Source organism: Mustela erminea, chromosome 8 (genome assembly GCF_009829155.1).
Source record: "Mustela erminea isolate mMusErm1 chromosome 8, mMusErm1.Pri, whole genome shotgun sequence".
NCBI classification, from domain to species: domain Eukaryota; kingdom Metazoa; phylum Chordata; class Mammalia; order Carnivora; family Mustelidae; genus Mustela; species Mustela erminea.
The window spans coordinates 70,033,935-70,055,956 of record NC_045621.1 but is presented as its reverse complement, the minus strand read 5'-3'; the positions used below and the strand labels follow the sequence as shown (position 1 = coordinate 70,055,956).

Below are 22,022 nucleotides of genomic sequence, written 5' to 3'. Positions count from 1 at the left end.
ACGTAAGCAGTAGCTCTGAGACCTTCTAAGCAGTGAGCACCTTCGTTTTCATGGTGTGAGAGAGACTTTGGATTCCCTTGTTTCATGAATCACTCCACAGAGATATAACTCTTCCATGTAAGGCTATACACATTTTTATGATCATTTTTTAGAAATCAAACTAAAGATGAACTCTTTAAAATTCAGCATTTTGGGGCACCTGCCTGGCTCAATTGGTAGAACATGTGACTCTTGGTCTTGAGGTCATGAGTTTGAGGGTAGAGTTTACTTTTAAAAAAATAATAAAATAGACTCTTAAATAAATAAAATTCAGTGTTTCATCTTGTGTTTGTATTGACTTGTTTTTATGTATATCTCTTTCCTATTAAGGTAATCAAGGGAGCAGGAACTTTATTATGAACCACCTAATACTTACCAGAGTTCTTGGGTGTGTTGTTAAATGTTGCATAAATGACAATCTGTAAGTGATAAATTTTTACAAGGATGGATTCTTTCTTTGCCCTTAGATTTGTCATCTCTCTTTTTATGGCTCTTTTTCTGTCGAAGAAACACATCCATTCCCCATCCTCCTCAAAGATTTTCTATCATGCCTTTCAAATCACAGGAGAGAAGAGGACTCTGTCGGTCTGTGCTGTGATGCTGTCTTTATGTAACTTGCAAAGTGAAAGGAGATACAGGGTAGACAAAGAAAGCGTGCACTTCCGATAGTAAAAATAATGCAGTTTTCTTAAAAAGTCAATCACAATTCCAAAATGGAAATTCATTTTCTTGCCCTTTGAGGTCAAGTTTTAAATCAACTTTTTATGAGTTATCTTCATTATCTGATCACCTCCCTTAAGACTTGAAGTTTGATTGGACTGGAAGCCCAGAGTTGAAGTGCAGGCTCAGGAGGAATTGCAGATTTTGCGTAGGGTCTCTTGAAGTTGTTATGATAAGAGAAAAGGACAAACCGACTTAGTCTTTTTTGCCCGCTACCTAAAGGTAGCCAGGAAATCCTCTCCTTGGCTGGATTAGGAGTAGGCCCATTGTGAAGCCTCCTAAACTTCTCTGCTCTTATTGGTCTAACCATCCCAACACAAGTGAGGCCAAGCCTGCCATCTTCCCTTCTGCCTGACAGTCCCATCCTGCTCAGATTTTAGAAGAAATTCGATTGACAAATGCCTGCCACCACTGCTTGGGTAGTCTTTAGCTTGTCATATGTACTGTAAAATCATAAACCCCTGAAGGAGTAAAATGGCCTCATGTTTCATTGAAGTGACCCTGAATACAATTGAGATATGAAAGGACTTCATGTTAAACAGTATTATGAGTGATTATTGTTGTAAGAATCATAAAGTGGCTTTCTGTATTCATTTTGCAAAACCAGATAGTATGTAGCAAAAAAAAAAATTATAAAAAGCAGCATATTAAACTGAAAAAAACTTTCACATTTAATTTTGGTGTAGAAATCTTACCTTCTAATTTTTTAGACTTATAGTGAAAGTTTACTCAGGAAAAATATGTCTGTAACATTACAGTAAAATGGAGAATGGGAAATTGGAATTATATGGATATTCACTTGAGTATAAATCAAAATATAATTGCTTTTAAAGAACCAAAACATGGATAAATTTTATTTTAGTAGAAGGACCATCATTGGTAGAATGTTGGGTTGTAGATTAAATAATTGTTAAAATTCAATTTGAACTACAGAAACAAAGATACCTCAGACCATTATATAAATGTTTCCTTTTTAAAGGATACATTAAAAGTAGATTCTTAAATTGCTAAGTCCTGTCCTTCTAGAATATAACCAATACCAGAATAATATTGTTACATAGGTTTACAGTCCTAATTAAGCACTTTATTTTAGTATAAACAGGGTATTATTTTAGTATTTTAGTTCACCTCTGTTCTGTTTTTGTTGTTGTTCTGTGTTTTGTTTTTTTTTTTTAAGATTTTATTTATTTACTTGACAGAGAGAGATTGCAGGTAGTCAGAGAGGCAGGCAAAGAGAGAGGGGGAAGCAGGCTCCCTGCCAAGCAGAGAGCCTGACATGGGGCTCGATCCCAGACCCCTGAGATCATGACCCAAGCTGAAGGCAGAGGCTTAACTCACTGAGCCACCCAGGCGCTCCTTCTGTGTGTTTTAAACAATGAAATTAAATATACTCTTTCTGATTTGTTCAGTTTTTAATTATGCTCACTTGGGACTGCCTTTGGCGAGACCATAATACTGGCTCTTGGTGCCTTGTGGCATCAGCTTTCATAAAGTCAAGAAACAAAATGCTGAAATTATCATAAAACTAAACCATTATTCTCCACAGTTTTTAAAGTATGTCACCAAAACAGGACCCAAAACTGAACAGAATTTCTAGAGTCCAACAGTTTGTGACTTCTGTGCCCTATATATACCTCAAATATTTCTTGCTTAGACTCAAAAAAGAGACACAGAAAAATGACTATGTAATAGGGAAGAGCAAGTGATTGACCCGTGGCTAGAAATCACAAAAGTATGTTTCTTTCTTTTTAATTAGCATATAATGTATTATTTGCTTCAGGGATACAGGTCTCTGAATCATCAGTTACAGAATTGCCCTCCTGCCTTACTGTATGGCTCAGGGTCTGGAATCCATTCTACTTTAAATGGTTACTGGCCTCATAGCTAGCTGAGCCCTGAGTGGAGCTTTCGCATTGAAAGAAACAAACGCTGGGATCTATAGTATGTTGAATATTTTTATTGATCAACTTGAGAACATGTTAATATAGAAATTTCATCTGTGATGGAACTGACCAATTGAATAAAGAAGTGTTCTAATAGGATATGAGCTTTATTTTTCCTACAGGACAATGAAGTGGTTTAAAAAGACAAACAAGAACATTTTTTTTCCTTCTAGAGGAGACGTGCTTCTGACTAGTTATTCCTAGTTGTTGCAGATTCATTCTTTGTGTGCAAGTGTTTTGTTTTCTATATTCCAGACGATTCATAGAGATATAGCCGCAGTTTATTTAACAAAGGAGACACACACAAACAAAGCAATAGTGGGGTTTTTTGTTCTTTTTTTTTTTTTTTTTCCGAAAGAATTCACTTGCTTACTTTTCTTAAAAACATCTTTCCCATTTCATTGAGGCAGATTTGGAAGTCAAACCAGAAACTTCAGGCTGTACTACGATGGAAAGCACTTCGTTGGGGAGAAGCGCTTTGAGTCCATCCACGATCTGGTGACTGATGGATTGATTACTCTCTATATTGAAACCAAGGCAGCAGAATACATTGCCAAGATGACGATAAACCCAATTTATGAGCACATAGGATACACAACCTTAAACAGAGAGCCAGCATACCAAAAACATATGCCAGTCCTGAAAGAGACACATGATGAGAGAGATTCTACAGGCCAGGATGGGGTGTCAGAGAAAAGGGTAAGCTACCATGAAACCACACTTGATCTTCTTCCGTTCGGGGTCTGTATGAACAAGCCATGACCGCCAGAAGAGGCTGGCTCCCCAGAGCTTTGAAAAAGATGTGCACTTTTCCTACTGTCTGGTTTTGGTGGTGCTGAGCTTTGCATATATCTAATTCTTGTTCAGTTATATCAGGTCTATGTTTGTGTTCCATATTACTTCTTATTTCATCAGTTTCACAGCTTCAAAACTATGTTGAAAAAAAAATGTCCCCTGATAAGAAAAAAAAAAAGTTCAGGGCTTTGAGTCAGAAGCATAACTGTGATCCAGAAAAGACAGCTGTATGACACGAGAAGTTGAGGAAGTCGTATAATTATCAAAACTACTTTTTCGTTCCCTTTATACATAGTTCTGTTCTCTAGCAAAATGATACATATCCATACTTTAAAATACCTAGGATTAAATTCAGTCTATCAATAACTATTACACTGTTTCGAGAATCAGTCAGTCCTGAGTAACGGGAGCGTTTATCTCCTTCTGGACTCTTAAGAAGTAATTGAATCAGAAAGATTTATTTTAATTTTAAAAGACAATTTAAGTTTATCATTTGGCATATCTTGTAATATATTTAAAGTAAACAGTAAGTTTCAGTTCCTTGGCATTAATATTATTTTACGTTGAAAATTGTTCCTAGCTGCTTCCTTATCCCTCAAAAAAAGAGTGAGAGAATTTCCCGATGTTTTATATTGTGTGGGATGTAGGTGGGAGAATTTTATGTATTCTAATTGGAATTGCATTAATCCATTCTTATATTTTCGAGACTCTCTAGTTGCCATGTTAAAGAAATGCAGTGTTACACGGTGATTTGAGCTTGGATTGCCAAATAGATTTGTATGCAAATTCTGCCATTTTACCCATTGCGTGAATTACTTCATGTTACTTAATTTTTCTATGCTTTGATGTTCTTCTTTGCAAAATTGTAGTAATAATCAAGTTGTTGTGAGAATTGATTGAAGGAGATAATATGTGTGAAATAATCAAACAGTGGTTGGCACATAGTAAGCACTCCCAATTTGGTGGTGATGTTATTTTAACAGCCATATTCCCTCAAGGTGGTATCCTAAAATACTTCCAGTTGTCTTAAACTACTTAGGTAGAATATGGGAATCTAAAATGTTCCTCGTCTAGCCTCAGTTTTAGTTTTTGGCCAGTCTAACTCAAAGTGACACTTTGTGGCTACAGAGAAACCAACATTTGAAATTAGAGATTGTAGAAAATGGTTTTCATATATTCACATTTGTTAGGAACCCAGATCTTTTTGGGAAGTAACCAGCATTTAGAATCCTAAAAGCTGTGCTGTATCTGATATTGTTCTTTTCACTCTCTAATTCCCATTTTCTCACTTTTGGTTATTTTCCATTCATGGCCTTTTTCAGTAATGGTTGTATTTAAATATCTCTAACACTGAAAATATATTTTACGCAGCTGTGATAGAATGTTCTAAGTCAACATTTGTGAAATATTTTTACAGTGTGTGCATGTGGGTTTTTTAGAGTTGATCAGCCTAATGATAACCTTTGCTAATGCGTTCTGGATATACTTTTCAACATTAAGAGACTTCAGCTATTCCCCGTGGGGCTAGTCATTTAACCTCTTAAGGTCTTGGTTGTCCCTCCTACAAAGAGCAAATAGCATTCACAGAGGAAAGACACTGAGGCAGCTAATGCCTGGAGGACCCTTTCAGCTCTAGGATCCATGAGCCCCCGTGTGTTCTGGCAACAACTCATGTTACCCTGCCTGGACTGTCTTGTGCTGATGACCAGTGATAGCCACGTAGAGTGAGAGAGCTGGGCCTGGAAACTAGTTCTCGCCAGCAGTACATAATTATGCATCACTTTAAAAATTATTCTTTGTTTTAAACTGCATGCATCTTAAGTCTAGTTGGCTTAAAATCTACTCACTCAAAAATAGATTTATTTTATTTATAGGTGTCATCCAACAGGACAGGGATGATGACCTGTTCAAGAGCTTGACACATTGATTCCCTGTCACAGTTGATGACATTTGTAAGTAAAGACAATCATGTTTAATTGATTTAAAATATCTCTTGCCACAAGTATGGTTTAGTAAATCTTTAATTGGGTCCTGAATAGCTAAAGCCCTCTTGTCCGTGAGGGGTTTGCCTTTTCCTCAGAGGCAAAAGCGTTGATGTTGCAGGCGTTAGTATACTGCCGTGGAAAGGTGCCCAATGTTGGAATTAAGAGCTAGGTTCCAGTTCTCCTACGGGAATTGATTTCATGGGTCACTTTGGACAAACTGCTTCACTTCTCTGAGACTGTATTTCCCCACCTTTAATAAGAGGGCTTTGGACTAGATAGTCTCAAGATGTGGCTCTTGTTATAGTCTGTGATGCTTCAGGGAGTGTAGGTGTTGTACAAGAGAGAGAACATGGTACTAGAAATAGCACTAGAAATGGGTCCTAAAATGGGAGCTCTCTTTTCAGCTTATCCACCAATTAATCGTATCTTTTCGGTGCAATCCCCTAGCCTTTCTGGACTTCAGATTCTTCACAGATAAGGGTTTTTCTATAAGCCAGTATAATTTTACAAGAGTTTCATTATAAATATTTGCTGCAAAAAGGGCTCTATGCTCAAATAGGTTTGATTAAAAAACCAAGTCTGTTTTTTTTTTAAACTTACCTATTTCTTTTCTTTGGGCTTCCGAGTTTTGCTAATAACCTATTATTAATAACCTGTATTATGACCCTCCAAGAGGGTTCCCAATCTCACCTGGATCACCCCACCACTATTCGCAAAATTATTTAGGAAAATCATGTTTCATGAAATCCACTTGGAGAAATTCTAGACCAGATAATCTCTTAAGGCCTTTCATTGTTTTAAAACTGAAGGATAAGAGTTCTATGTATATATATATATATTTTTTCCAGTCCTTAAGGTGTAAGTTGAGCATCTGTGCTTTGTGGAAGGTTGTCAGGATGGTTTTATGGACATAAAGTTGTTGCCGCAAGAAGTGAATCCTGAGCTGTCCCTCAGAAATTTCATGGCCTGTTGTGAGGGGGAATATTATTTTTTCAAGTGACATCTATGTCATTTTTTTCATTAGCTGTTTAAGTTGCTTCTCCTGCTTGAAATATCAATAAGAAACTTAAATTCTTTTTCAAAAAAACATTGAGAGAAATTTAATCATGAAGTTGTAGCATGTTGAAAAGCCAAACTTCTTCTCTTCTAAAATGGCTTAACTTTAGCATCCAGACTGGCCATAAGCCCAGCTTTTATTAGTGGCTTTTTAAAAATTTATCTTGGAACTATTTTTGAATAGTTTCTTTCTCCAAGTAGTAAATATAGTATGTTCACTTCAACAGATACTGAACGAACGGCTAAATGCAACAATTTTTATGCTGATTTTTACTTATTATTAATGTAATTTTAAAATTCTCCAAAGCCATGCTATAAAAAATGCCTCATAACTGTTAATAATATAAACTGTCAAATATATAATTTGCATTTCAGAAACTGTACTGAGTCAGAATTCTGAATCTTGCCAGAACCTCTTTACTTGGATTTAATCTTCTAAGCCCCGAAATTTTCTCAGGTGTTAGAATGACCTGCGATGGCAAGGGTATGCTGAATCCATTTATTGGTTTTATGGAACTGCACCAGGCCAAATAACCTCTGTGTGTGCGTGCGTGCGTGTGCATGCACGTGCTTGTGTAGTTTTTTTTCTTCCCCTGGAAGTTTGGGATGGGTGCGATGCTTGGCATACTGTCATATTAATTTATTCTTAAGGAATTTCTTTCACATTTAAATTCTACTTTTTAGAGACTTTTTTGGGGATCACCACATTGTGTATGTATTGAAAAGCCTTGTGAAATTTGAAGTTGCAGTGCAATCAGGGCCCTGCCAAAGAACAGCCGTAATTATTAGAATTCTTTGGGTACCTCCATAAAGTGATGGGATTGTATGTCCCTGGGAATGCTGAATGGGGCACAGTTGTTCTGATCTACCAGTTGTCTTATTCTCCCACAAAGCAACTCTTCTAAGTTGCTTCAGATATACTTAGATATACAGTAAGCTATTTGGGTTCATATAATCTCAGTGTAGAAATCAGCAGGGAAGCCATACTTAAATTTAATCATTACAAAAACAGCAATACCAGAGGAGTGGGTAGCATGAAGCAGTCTCTAGAAAACTGTTTGATTCCTTGATTTTGTGCTTTCCCACTTTTTAAGACCTGTCCTTTTCCTCCCCCTTCCTCAGTCCTCCCGAACCTCTGCTCCTCCTGTTCATCTCCTTCCTAGCGCTGCCTTTATCCACATCTATCCCTCTCTCCCCTAGTCAAATTTACACACTCACATTTCCCCTGTGGCTCATCCAAGGTTGGGACTGGTCATTCCAGGGATGAACAGGCCCTTGGAGAGCTGCCACATGTGCCCAGGGTCACCTATTTGTATGAAAAGCCAATTTAGCAATTTATGAGGAAGACGGCAGTTGCCCTGCAGAACTTCTAATTATGAGTTTGACCTCGGTAAATATCCTTCTAAAGAATAAAGTAGAGTTACGGGGCGCCCGGGTGGTGCAGTGCGTTGAGCGTCAGGTTGTGAACGCAGGGCCATGGGATTGAGCTCTTGGTTTTGGCTCAGGTTGTGAACACAGGGCCATGGGATTGAGCTCAGCACAGAATCTGCTTGGATTTCTCTCTCCCTCTTCTCCAACCCCCTGCATGCTCTCTCTCTTGCTTAAATAAAGAAATCTTAAAAAAAAAAATGTAGAGTTAAAAAAAATCCTACATAGTCAGTATATTAGTATATATTAGTCTGTGTCATCTTGAGCAGGCCCTAGATCTCCCTGGGTCCCAATTCATCTCAGTCTCTTAAAATGAGGGCAGTGGATTCCATTACATTGGTGGTTATGAGTATTCATGAAATTTTATAAAGTGGTCTTCTTTGTATGTGATATGTTACTGCCCTTTGTGATCAGAGCGCTCATCAACCAGATGCCCATTCATGGGTCTGAGTACTGCTCCCCCAGCCCATGCTGGGAACAGCATTTTCAGATTTCTCTTCAAGGTGCGTGTTCTCATTGCTTGAAGTGTGCCCTCCAGGTTCGCAGGATGACAGCTGGTGGCTCCTAATTCCTTCATCCAAGAGTGGCGCTTCTCTTTTACTAATGCTGTGACACCTCTAATTGTGTCTAATCAGGAGGCATGTGTCTTTGCCCAATAATGTCCTAAGGAATTTTAAGGCTAAATTGTTATTTTTCTGTGGTTATTTGTACTTCAATATTGACCAGTATTTTAACTACTTTTCCCTGAATGTAAGACAAGTAAAGGTTCCAGATTCTTTGCCTGCTAGTGAACTTTTATTGAATGTGCATCCCATGGGAGCCCATTAGCATCTCTCAGATTTCCCTTGACTTCTAACAGTTCCCTTAACTCCAGCTAGGCAAGCCCTCTCCTTCCTTTGCCTCAACACCTTCACACTTCATTTTCTAAATAGTCTTCCATGAGCTGTCTGTATCATTAAACTCTTTTTGTTACTCAGGAGTTCTCTTGGAACATAAGCAAGTTAAAAGCATTTCAGGGCACCTGGGTGGCTCAGTCAGTTAAATGTCTGCCTTCTGCTCTGGTCAGGATCCATAAGGCTCCCGGCTCAGTGGGGAGTTTGCTTCCCTTTCTCCGTCTGCCCTGCTTGTACTCTCTCTCTCTCAAATAAATAAATAAAACCTTTTTATATAAATTATATATATATATAAATTATATTTATATAAATAAATAAATAAACATTGCAGAAATATCCCCATTTTTTCTTCCATCTCCATGAACCAACATCTATCAAAATTAATTGCATTTAACTCACCATTTATTGCATACCTCCTGTTTGTAAGAAAACAGGCTAGGCTCTGGAAGGGATAAAAGATGGACAAGATATAAGTCCTGCCTCAGAGAACTTCCATGTTAATGTTTTTATTGTTTCTGCTTTGTTTAGGGATTTTGCTAGTAGGAGGCAACCTGTCTATATAGTCTGTATGGTGTCACAGGTTAGTACATACTAAGTTGGATTCACTCGGATTTGAGTTTGCTTCTCTAATAGCCCAGCAGATGACAGAAAACACTTTTGTTGACAAGCATACTAATTTTTCAGAATTGTGGATCAGAAATCAACATGACATTCTGTCATTCCACCCCAGTTTCAAGGCTTAAGTCCCCTAGTATTGGTTCACCTCTGATTTGGCACCTTGGATTTTATATACATAGCTGTTGACTAACCAGATGAACAAACAAATTAGTACATTTTATGAATTCAGCCAAATCCAAAGCCCTAATATAATGTCCTGAGACTGAGAAAGGAAAGTAGTGTAATTCAAGTTGATTTCCTACTCTACATTTTTTCCTTTAAGACCTCAGAATCCTTAGAATGTTCCTAATTCCACAAAGCATCCGAGGTACAGAAAAGTTGTCTTTGTGACATGAAATGGTTTGTGAAAGGTGGTGGCTAGATGCACCTCTTCAGTGATATTTGCAAAGAAATCAAGGATAGCTTGGCATCTCCCCAAACTCATAGTTATCAGTTATGTGTTGGGGACAATCTGGACCCCACCAGAGAATCTCACAATGATTAAAGAAGAATCAAAGGGGGCCCAGGAAATTTTATGCACAAATCTCATCTGCTCTTCCATCCTATCACCCACAAAAAGGATTAGTAACTGAAAGCCATTAGAGAAAACCAGATGGAAAGATGAAAATGGAAGATAAACATCAATTCCTCAGCTCCAAAAACCAGGCCAACAGAAGACCAAATTGTAATTTACCAAGCCAGCTGCAGTTTGGGAAGATTTGTGTATATGAGCCAATTAAACAAACAAAATCTTCAATTACTGGCTTGAGGGTTGGAAAAGGAAGCTATAAGAAATTCTTTCACAATTGCTTTTTCAGAGTCTTGAGCATTTTGGTGGGGAAATAATCATTGGTGGCCCATCCATTTAACTTCGTGAAACAAATTGGCTCTCGTGGCTTTAGGAGTAATAGCATTCTGTGGTCCAAAACAAGTTGAGACGATCAAGCAATAATCTGGCTTTTCCATGTTGTCCACAGACCAGTTCGGTGGGCAATTCTAAAATTAAACTGTCCGGTTTCAACAAATCTTTATATTAGACCTCATGCTAAATGATTTGGATTTGTAATGTTCATTAAGCTTTTGACTTTTCTATATAAAATTTTATATATTCTTATATATTTTTAAAATATATATCATGTATTTAGATGTTATTTTCCTTTATATTTGGGGTCATTCCTCTTTCTCTGACATTTGGACCGCTCAGAGACTGGCAAATCAGAGTCATGCCCTGAGCCTTAACTTACTCAAGTTATGAGAACTTAATTGTTTTCAAACAGCCTTGTAAGTTAGTTCTTAACTCTTCTTGGGTCTCCTCTGAGTAACTACACGTGGTTAGAAATGCTCAAACCTGCAAAAATAGATTCATTCAATAAGAAATTCTAGACATCTGTAATGGCAACTTATCATGCCCTTATTTAGGTCTCCTTTTAAGTGTGCTGCTATATTAGTTCATTGTTCTGTTCTGTAACTCAAATGAATCAGCTTTGTTATCCTCTCTTTCCCTAGCTTCTATAAAACCATTCAGTGAAATTTCACTAAATGCTGTAGGCTTGCTGATGACCTAAATTTTACAACTTAAATATTATCTTTGATAATTAATTTTTTTTTCTATTTTAGGAAGCTTTTTCTTTTTTTCTTTTTATTTGTTTTTTTTAAGATTTTATTTATTGATTTGACAGAGAAAGATCACAGATAGGCAGAGAGGCAGCCAGAGAGAGAGGGGGAAGAAGGCTCCCAGATGAGCAAAGAGCCCAATGCAGGCTCTATCCCAGGACCCTGAGATCATGACCTGAGCCGAAGGCAGCGGCTTAACCCACTGAACCACCCAGGCGCCCCATTTTTTAAAAAAATTTTAATTCCAGTATAGTTAACATATAGTGTTATATTAATTTGGGGTGTACAGTGTAGTGATTTAACAATTCTATACATTACTCAGTGCTCATCAAGATAAGTCTACCCTTGGGACACCTGGGTGACTCAGTTAAGCATCTGACTGTTGATTTCTGCTCATGTCATGATCCAGGGTCTTGAGATCATGCTCTGAGTTGGACTCCGTGCCGAGCATAGAGCCTGTTTAAGAGTTTCTCTCTCCTTCTTCCTCTGCTTCTCCCCACTCACATGCTCACTAGCTCGCTCTTGCGCTCTCTCTCTCTCTCGCAAGAAAAGGTAAGTGTACCTTTAATCTCCTTTACCTTTTTCACTACCTACTCCCACCTCTCCTCTGATAAACATCTGTTGTCTATAGTTAAGAGATAGTTTCTCTATTGTTTTTTGGTTTGTCTTTTTTTCTTTATTCATTTGTTTCTTAAATTCCACATGAGTGAAGTCATAAGGTATTTATCTTTCCCTGAATGACTTATTTCACTTAGGATTTTGTCCTCCAGATCTCTCCATATTGCAAATGGCAAGATTTCATTCTTTTTCATAGCCGTTATGCTATTACATATATATGTATGTATGTATATATGTATAATGTTTTGTTATATATGTATATATGTATGTATAACACATTTTATTCATCCATCAGTGAATATTTGGGCTGCTTCCATGATTTGGCTGTTGTAAATAATGCTGCAGTGAAGATAGAGGTACATATCTTTTCAAATTGGTGTTCTCATATTGTTTGGGTAAATACCCAGTAGTGCAGTTACCAGATCATACAGTAATTCTGTTATTAATTTTCTGAGGAACCACTGTTTTCCACAGTGGCTGCACCATTTTGCATTCCTACCAAGAGTGCATGAGGGTTATCTTTGATAATTTCTAAGACACTTCACAATAAGTTTGTACTTATTTCCCAGCAGTGTTTGATAGTTACCTTTAGTGTAAAATTTCTTTTAAAAGCAAAGCTTCTATACAAACTGCAGATTATGTAGCAGCATCTTAAGACATTTGCACCTTTCTTTCTTTCACCCACTCAACAGAAGGAGAGCCTGTTGTGGGTATAGTTCGCTTAATAACTTTAGAATGATCTTGGGCTGCTGTCCAAGTTTATAGGAAAAAAAGAAAAAAAAAAACTGTAGTTCTCCTAGCCCTTGAGAAAGTTCTGTTTTTCCTTGTGATGGGGAAACTCTGCAAATTAGCAAGCCCTATCTTTTTATAGGCTCATTTTCCAAGAATGTTTTATAAGTCAACTTTATGGAGGTATAATTCTTATACAGTAAAATGCACAGTTACATGTATAGTTTGATAAGCTTTGACAAATATACACACCAGTGTAACCACTGCAATTAAATATAGCACATTTCATTACTCCATAAAATTCCCTAGTGTCTCTTTGCAGAAAATCGCACCCAGTCCCAGGACAGCCACGGATTAGATTTCTATCCCAACAAGATAGTTTTTTTGAGTGTTTCTGTGACAGGTGGCATTCTATTTAATGTTTTAGTGTTCCACATTTACAGTATTTTTTTCCCTTCATTTTGTCTCTTTCTTATAAAGACATCTTCTTATTTAAATACCTACCTTTCTTAATTTTAGGTATAAAATTTCCCTATTATTTTAGGGAAATATGGGCAACACAAGAATTATCGAGGTGTAGTACTGATTGTAGGGCACTATCACTTGTTGACAGTTTCAATCCTGTCATGGGCTTTTCACCTTTTTTTTTTTTAAGATTTTATTTATTTATTTGACAGAGATCACAAGTAGGCAGGGAGGCAGGCAGAGAGAAAGGAGGAAGCAGACTCCCTGCTGAGCAGAGATCCTGATGTGGGGCTTGATCCCAAGACCCTGGTATCATGACCTGAGCTGAAGGCAGAGGCTTTAACCCACTGAGCCACCCAGGCACCCGAGATTTTCACTTTTTAACCAATAATAAGGACGGCAATAAATGTGGGTCTACTATGAGGGAGGATTCTTAGGGAAGAAGATCTGCTCTGCCCAATCTTGTCCCTGAGCCAGAAGCACTCAGCCAGCCCTCATTTCATCACTGGATGTCTCTTGGCCATTCCTCTCTGGAGTAGGTCCCATGGCAGATGTTAGTCACAGTCACAGTTGGCGGGTGTCAACTCTCTGGATGTGAACTGTACCATGCAGAACCAAGTATCACAGTGAGAAAAACTACCATTTCTTCTTTCCTCCTTTCCGTCTACCCAGAAGGAAAAGGCTTTGTTTGTAGAGTGATATGATTTCAGAATTCCCTGTGGAATACCACTAAAACATTTTTTTGCCCCAATTTTATTGAGACCACTCAAACATTTGGGTATCTCTCCCTATGATCCTTAAAAGCTTGCAGGTACAACCCACTTGAGAAATCCTGTAGACTAGAGTTCTCTGCCCAGTCCCAGCTGAAGATTGATACTCTCTTGTATAACAAGCTCCCATGTGTGGACTGTGGGTTATATAAATTCCTGGAGAAATGGTTTTGAGTTGTCTCCTGTCTTCCTCAGGCCAGACTATTGGTATATGAGTGAATGAGGGGAATGCTACTAGATGCGGAGCCTTGGCTTTACTCTCATTTCTTAAAAATAGTTTTAACCATTAGCATATGAAATTTAGTAATCATTTTCAAGGCAGTTTAATTACAGTAGGCTCTCCAGTGATCTCGAGCAGTCGCTAAGCCAAACAGTTCTCAGGAGCTCAAAAACTTCTTTCTTGTGACCCTCTTGGAATTCCACATGGTTTTTGGCTACCCTGTAGGGGTCTAGTGTTCTTTTTAAATTTTCTTTAATTTTATTAACATATAATGTATTATTTGCCCCAGGGGTACAGGTCTGTGAATCATCAGTCTTACACACTTCACAGCACTCACCATAGCACATACCCTCCCCAGTGTCCATCACCCAGCCACCCTATCCTTCCCCCTTTACCCCCAGCAACCCTCAGTTTATTTCTTGAGATTAAGAGTCTCTTATGGTTTGTCTTCCTCCCCGTCCCATCTTGTTTCATTTTTTTCCCCTTCCTTCCCACCACGAACCACCCCCACCCTGCCTCTCAAATTCCTCTTATCAGAGAGATCATAATTGTCTTTCTCTGATTGACTTATTTTGCCCAGCATAATACCCTCTAGTTCCATCCACGTTGTTGCAAATGGGAAGATTTCAGTTTTTTGATGGCTGCATAGTATTCCTTTGTATCTTTATACCATATCTTCTTTATCCATTCATCTGTTGATAGACATCTAGGTTCTTTCCATAGTTTGGCTATTTTGGACATTGCTGCTATAAACATTTGGGTGCCCTACCCTTTCTGATCATTACATTTGTATCTTTAGGATAAGTACCCAGTAGTGTATTGATTGCTGGGTTGTAGGGTAGCTCTATTTTAAACTTTTTGAGGAACCTCCCTCCTGTTTTCCAGAGTGGCTGCACCAGCTTGCATTCCCACCAACAGTGTAGGGATGTCTAGTGCTTCTTAAGCCTGGGAGGACTGGGTATAATGGTGGAGAGAGGAGAGTACCAGAGTGTGAAAACGTAGAAAATTGTAGAAATGTTTTATTTACAGTGACTCTTTCACTGCGTTATGTCTATGTGAACAAGTCTAATCATGTTACCTGAAACGACTCTTTTTTTTTCTTTTTAAAGATTTTATTATTTGAGAGAGCAAATTGAGCTTTCTCATGAAGTGGGAGGGGGGCACAGAGTGAGAGGGAGAAGCAGTTTCCCAGTGAGCAGGGAGCCTGATACAGGGCTTGATCCCAGGACCCTGGGATCACAACCTAAGCTGAAGGCAGATGCTTAACCAACTCAGCTACCCAGGTGCCCTCTAAAACCATTCTTAAATTTAAGAAAGGAATTGTGATGATATATCTAGTGAATTAGTTTAGGAGAGTTTTTTTCCCCCTAGTCTTAAAAGAAATACATGTTCTTTATAAAACACTTGAAAAATAGGAACTAAAAAAAAAAAAAGATTACCCATAGCTTCACTATCCACAACTGTGTTAACATTTTAATGGACTTCCTTCTAGTTCTCCTATGCACAGGTTATTTTAAACTTTTATGTTTTCATTACAAGTAATTCCTGTTCGTTTCCTACAAAAATAATAAAACATTGAAAAAATAGAGGAGTGTTAAAATCACACCAAATCCCACTATTGAGGGATAACATAACCAATTATATTCTGCTGTTTATCCTTCTAGAACTTGTGTCTGTGTCTGTGTGAGAGAGAGTGAAAAAGAGAAAGGAAAGAGAAAATACGTTTCTTCTGTATGAACTGCCTGGTAATTTACTTTATTGTTAGGAAAAATCTTTCCATGTGAATAAATGTATTTCTGCTCATTTGTTTTAGATAGCTACATAACATTCCATTGTGTTTATATACAACAGTTATTTAGCCAATCCCTTAATATATTTTTTCATTCATTCATTTTATAAGTATTGAGTAACTGATTTGGGCTACTGTGACTAGAATAAGACATGGATCTTCTCATGAAGCTAATTTTCTGTCTTGTACACCAACAATATTAAAAAGAAACTTAAAGGGCGCCTTGGTGGCTCAGTTGGTTGGGCGACTGCCTTCGGCCCAGGTCATGATCCTGGAGTCTTGGGATCAAGTCATGCATCAGGTTCCCTGCCCAGCTTGGAGTTTGCTTCTCCCTCTGACCTTCACCCCACTTGTGCTCTCTCTCTGTCTCTCTCAAATAAATAAATAAAATCTTTTTTAAAAATTAACTTCATGATTTTAAATGATGGTGAGATGAGGGTACAGATAGAAAAACTCTTTTTGCCTAGAAATTTTGTTCTTAAGTGACTGATAACCATTGCTTTTATAATAAGTCTTCTTTAAGTAATCTTTTTTCAAAAACATTAAGTAAAAATGTTTCCTTTGCTTATTCAGATTAGCATAATTTAGATTATACTAGTCATTTTAGCAGACTTTCTAAATTTAGAATTTTGTTTATTCTTGATAAGTGGCTTTACCCTTTCAAATAAAAAAATTTTCCAGAATATTTAAGGCTCTAAAAATCAGTATTTCTTTAGAAATAATGAGAATTAACCAAAAATTTAAATTTATAAGTTAATTAATTTGGGGAACAACTTAAAAGCATATAGTTTTTTCTTGGCATAATCTCTATCTTTAAAATGTATAAGACTTTCATGTGAGAGAACCCTATTTCTGCATTTGTTGAATATAGAGAGTTGCACGTTAACTTCACATGTGATCACAGCCACGCTTGTCTACTCCTAAGCGTTACCTAGTTATAAATTGATGAAGCATTTTGAGGGGAAAGGATTTCCATAATTTATATCTGCAGCATGCACTGGCGATGGTGGGGGAGGGTGGTCTTAGGTAAAACTATTATTTAAGCCAGAACTATTTTGATATCTTGTGTACATAACATTCTAATTACCACTTACTTCAGTTTGGATAGAAATCTCTTTGTCCCTTATAGATAAAGACCCTAAAATGCCTTAAAATTCACTCTAATTAGTGAATGTGACAAATGCTTTTATTTGGAAGCAGCATTTATTGTTACCAAGGAGGGGGTAATTTTTTCCATATCTATTTTTTTAGTTCATAGCAATATTGGAGTCTAAACAAATGTTTTTATTTTTCACTTTTGGTTTCTTACAAGAATAATCTAAACTTTGAAGGTAAAATTTTTTTAAAACAGAACCTAAATAGTAATAGATCTTTAACATTTGATCTGGTGTTAAGACTCAGAAGATTTTCTGTAGCCATGTATGCCAGTGTTTGATCATAGCTTTGGAGCAGTCCACAGCTTATGGTTCAAATGTTCTCTTTATGCTATTTCTTTCTTTAATTCCTTATTTTCTGAGATTTGTTTTCCAGAAAGATCTACCTTTTCTTCTCAAAAACAAGTATGTCAAAAGGAGCTCTGATTATCATGTTATCTCTTATTTATCCAGCCATTCTAGCACACACCCAAAACATTTTTTTTTTTTTTTTAATTGGGCATCCCCCTGGGATAGAATGTCTGCTTGTCTTATGACTTTAATGATGTCACCTTAAGCACAGGCCTGAGTTGAAGCACTCAACTTCATAGATGATATTCAGGTCCCTTTTAGCTGTCATGATTCACAACGTGTAAGTTCTCTTTGTTAACCCTCAAGAGATTTTTCAGACTTAAGATTCTATACTTCTGAGAACTTACTATTCTAAGAGGAAGGCACTGAAAACATGCCAGTTTAAGTACAGGCCTGGCTCTGATGCTAACTAGGATTGTTAAGTCTTTGAGCCAGTGACATATTTCGTGTGGCCTCAGAAAATTGAAGGTCTCTTCTAGCTTCCCAATTAACATGTCTGAGTGTTGTAAAAAATAATAATAGAAATAACTAACATTTATTGAGCTTCACTGCGTCAGAAAGTGTGCTGAGTACTTCACCAGACTATCTGCTTTAATCTTTTCAGCAATCCTTTTGAGGGTAGGTATTATGGTAACATGGCTATGTTTGGGGATGATAGGTTTCTGGAGAGTTATCAAGGGATTCTAGGGGTGTGTGTGTGTGTGTGTGTGTGTGTGTGTGTGTGTGTGTAAGATTTTATTTATTTGACAGAGAATGAGAGAGCTCAGGGGGGAGGGTCAGAGGGAGAAGCAGACTCCCTGCTGAGCAGGGAGCCCAATGTGGGATTTGATCCTGGGATTGCAAGATCATGACCTGAGCTGAAGGCAGTCGCTTAACCGACTGAGCCACCCAGGTGGCTCTCTAGGGGTGTGTTTTAATAGTGCATACTTTATTTTTAACAATGAAATTACAAAGGACCACCAGACCCCTTCCACCAAATGCCACTTGGTATCATCATAAAGATGAAACTAAACAGATCGCAGTTTTTTGAGTAATTGGATTATTCAAAAAGGAAGAAGTTAAGACACTTGGAGGCCACCCAAAGATAGCTGAAGTTTCAGATGGGTCCTTCACCCACCGAGGCTTGTCACACTAGAACTGCAATGCTTAGGTTCAGCTTTTTTTTTTTTTTTAATAAACTTATCAAATGCTAAAAAAATGAAAAGCTTCCCATTTATAGTACAAGAAAACTTAGAACTATTGAGTTTTTTGCATAAAAAACGAAACGTGTTGTTCCCTATGTTGTAGCTTAGTTCTCTAAGTCAGACGCTACTCTCCTTTCTTTATCTCCACCACAAAAATGTAAAATCCAGATATTCTTGTTCCTTTCATAGGAACAACAAAAATAAGTAAGAAAGATATTATACTTACGTGATAGTGTAAATTATACATAAATGTGCAAAACTATCAATAATTCAACATGTAAACAATATACTTAATAAAATGGAATCTGTAAATTTCTTTAAAGTTTTTATGATTGAACCAAATTAAATGATTAACATAGCTTATTTGTGTACTAATGAAATATACTTGCAACTAAGCTTTATGATAAGCATGTTGCATTTATTATATTTAAGAAAAGTCAGCATACATTTTTGTTTTTGGCAGTTGACTTGAATTCACTTTGACATCTTCAGGTTTTCATCATTTCAGTCTTCAAACTGCTTATTAGCATTTCCTTGTCAAAGTTGACGCTTACTTAGCTCTTTGAAACTGACAACAGACCTCTGAGTTGACAGTCACCTCCTAAATAAATAAGATTGTGAAGGCCGCTGAAGTGTTTTTCAAATCAATACCCTAGAGACTATACATAAAACTATGGAGAGTTTATTATAATTTAGAAGCAAACATAAAAGAAAAATGAAACAAACAAAACCCCTCTTGTCTTTTTAACACAGTTTGACAACGGTATCATTTTCTGTGGTGTCTCAAAAGCAGGGAAACCAGTAACAATAAATAAGGATTAGCATTCACAACTATGAAAAGAAAAAAATTAAGGATATTATTACTAATGATAACATTTTTTAGAAATAAAGTAATGAAGTAAAAAAATTAATATAAAATAAACTTGGGAAGTTCTAAAATATGCAGTCATAAACAATTTTTGGCCAGAGTCAAATCAGATCAAAGTACTCAGAAATGAAACTTTATATACAATAGAGATGGCTGCAGAAATTTTGATTCAGTAGATTCAATACAGGGCCCAGACACCCATTAATATATGTGTCTTTCTTTTTCTTTTCTTTTTTTTTTTAGATTTTATTTATTTATTTGAGAAAGAGAAAGAGTATGTGTGAGCAGGAGGTGGGGCTAGGGGGAAAAGACAGAGTGGGAGGGAGAGGGACAAGCAGACTCCCCACTGAGCATGAAACCCAATTCAGGGCTCAGTCCCACAACCCTGAGATCATTACCTGAATTGAAATGAAGAGTCGGATGCTTAACTGACAGTCACCAGGTGCCCCAATATACGCATCTTTCTGTATATGAGGGAGAGCAAAAAGGAGATTGAGACTGAGTGTATAGCGTGTGTGTGAGATCCTGTTGCACAGTAAGGATTATAAGTAATGGATTAGTTTAGTGCTTCTCAAGCATTTTGGACTGAGGAGCTCTTTACACTTTGAAAATTGTTGAAAACCTTAACAATTTGGGTCATACCTATTGACATTTACTATATTGGAAATTAAAACAGATTTTTTTTAACATCTGGTAATTCATTTAAAAAACAATAAGCCCATTGCATGTTAATGTAATAGCATTATTATTAAGATAATCATATTTTATTAAATTTACTTAGAAGAGTGGTATTTTTTACATTTCTCTTAATCTCTTTGATGTCTTAATACTGAGGAAACTATTTGGATTCTCACATGCTTCTGCATTCAAGCTGTCGTGATATGTTATTTTTTTTAAAAAGATTTGCTTATTTATTTTGAGAGAGAGAGCAAGAGGTCATGGGCAGTGGCAGAGAGAGAGAGAGAGAGAAACTTTAAGGAGTTTATCTGCAGAGTGCGGAGCCCAGTGCGGGGCTCGATGCCAGGGCCCTGAGATCACTAGCTGAGCCAAAACCAAGAGTCAAATGCCTAACCCACTGCAGCACCCAGGCGCACCATGTGGTGATATGTTATTTTAGTTCAAGCAGTATGAGGAGAATCTGACCTCATACAAATAATGTGCATTCGGGAAAATAAGGAGTATCTGAATAGCCTTTTCAGGTATTTGTGGATATTTGTCTTTGGTATCTCACCAAAACTACATAAATGGTAATGTGTTTTCTTATTGAAGTGTAGTTAACATACAATAATATTCATTTCAAGCACAATATAGTAATACATTTATATACATTACAAAATGATCACCATGAAAAGTCTAGTCACCATCTTTCACTATACAAAATTATTGCAATATTATTGACTGTATTCCCAGTGTTGTACTTTGACTTACAGATTTAGTAATTGGAAGTTTGTACCTCTGAATTCCTCTCACCTATTTCGTCCATCTCTCCACCCTATTACCCTCTGACAACCACCAGTACTTTATATTTATGAATCTATTTCTGTTTCATTTGTTCACTTACTTTTTTTTCTTTAGATTCCAAATATAAGTGAAATCATATGGTATTTGTCTTTATCTGACTTATTTCACTTAGCATAATACTTTCCACATCCATCCATGTTGCTGCAAATAGCAAGATTTCATTCTTTTTTATGGCTGAGTGATATTCCAGTGTGTGTATATATTTATGTGCCTGTGTGTGTGTGTGTGTGCGTGCGCGCATGCACAACTGAATAAGTGGTGTATATATATGCCACACTCACAAATGTGTGTCTGTGTATATGTATACCTGGATAAGTGGCAGTTTCTTAAAGGTTAACTTGCAGTGGTGTTAGCTAAAACCTTCACTTAAGTAAGCATTTCTTCTTCTGGTACATTAAAATCCATGGATCTGCAGTGAACTCTGAATGGATCTTCCAGCTATGCATGATTCTGTAGTATCGTGCATTGGTCATTTGGAAAATATCGGTTCACTGAGTTCTGCAGATCTAAACATGGACACATTTCTTTATACAATATCAAAAAATTGCAGTTGTTAATATCACCATTGATCTCATCAGAAAACTTATTTAAGTGGTGGGAAGCAGCTTGTATGTTCAAGGTGACAGATATAAAATTTCCAAAATTCTTTTTTTTTTTTCCACTTCAAATTTTGAATTTTATCTAGAGTCCTTTGTTTTCCTTGATGTGGCTGGCTCACTTTGTTCAATTCTGAGAAAATGCCAAGTCAAAATAACAAATATTTATGTTAATTATTCTTCCAAGTTAAAAATGTTATTCCATGGAAAAAGCAATGACCTCAGCTTGCAACTCAAACAATACTTTTCCTCAAGAAAACCATCATTACCAGGAACCCACATACCTTTTACATCATTTTGAATGACACTAACTATCTTTTGAAGAGTTTTTTAAAATGTGGAGGTGTAAAACTCTAAACTTAATGTAATCTACAGCAGAAACAACAGAGGAGACAGTTAGGAGGAAAAAAGTCTAAATATGTGACCCACAATCAGTAATTTAACACGCTCTTTATTGTTCATTAAAAGCAGTACCATTGGTAGAAAATAATGCATAAAATGCTATACTTAGGATTTCAAAGACTGGGTTCTTTAAAAAATGGAAGCAAGGAAATATTATTCAACTGATGACATGGTTTGGTATTTCTAACAGTGAAAAAAATGTAACAAAAGCATCCAAAGGGAAAA

The 22,022-nt window shown here is 36.8% G+C and overlaps 1 protein-coding gene across 6 annotated transcripts in view; it reads left to right on the top strand.

Moving 5' to 3' along the window:
* The window catches only part of CHN1 (chimerin 1), a 207,795-nt gene that overhangs the window by 116,624 nt on the left and 69,149 nt on the right, over nt 1-22,022 (top strand). For 5 of the 6 annotated variants that reach the window (XM_032355997.1, XM_032355998.1, XM_032356000.1 and 2 more), the window contains one exon: nt 3,113-3,401. In XM_032355997.1, coding sequence (XP_032211888.1) covers nt 3,113-3,401 — 289 coding nt within the window. Of the gene's footprint in view, nt 1-3,112; nt 3,402-5,425; nt 5,450-22,022 lie in introns of those variants that run through there. The other variant, XM_032356002.1, reaches the window with a different exon arrangement.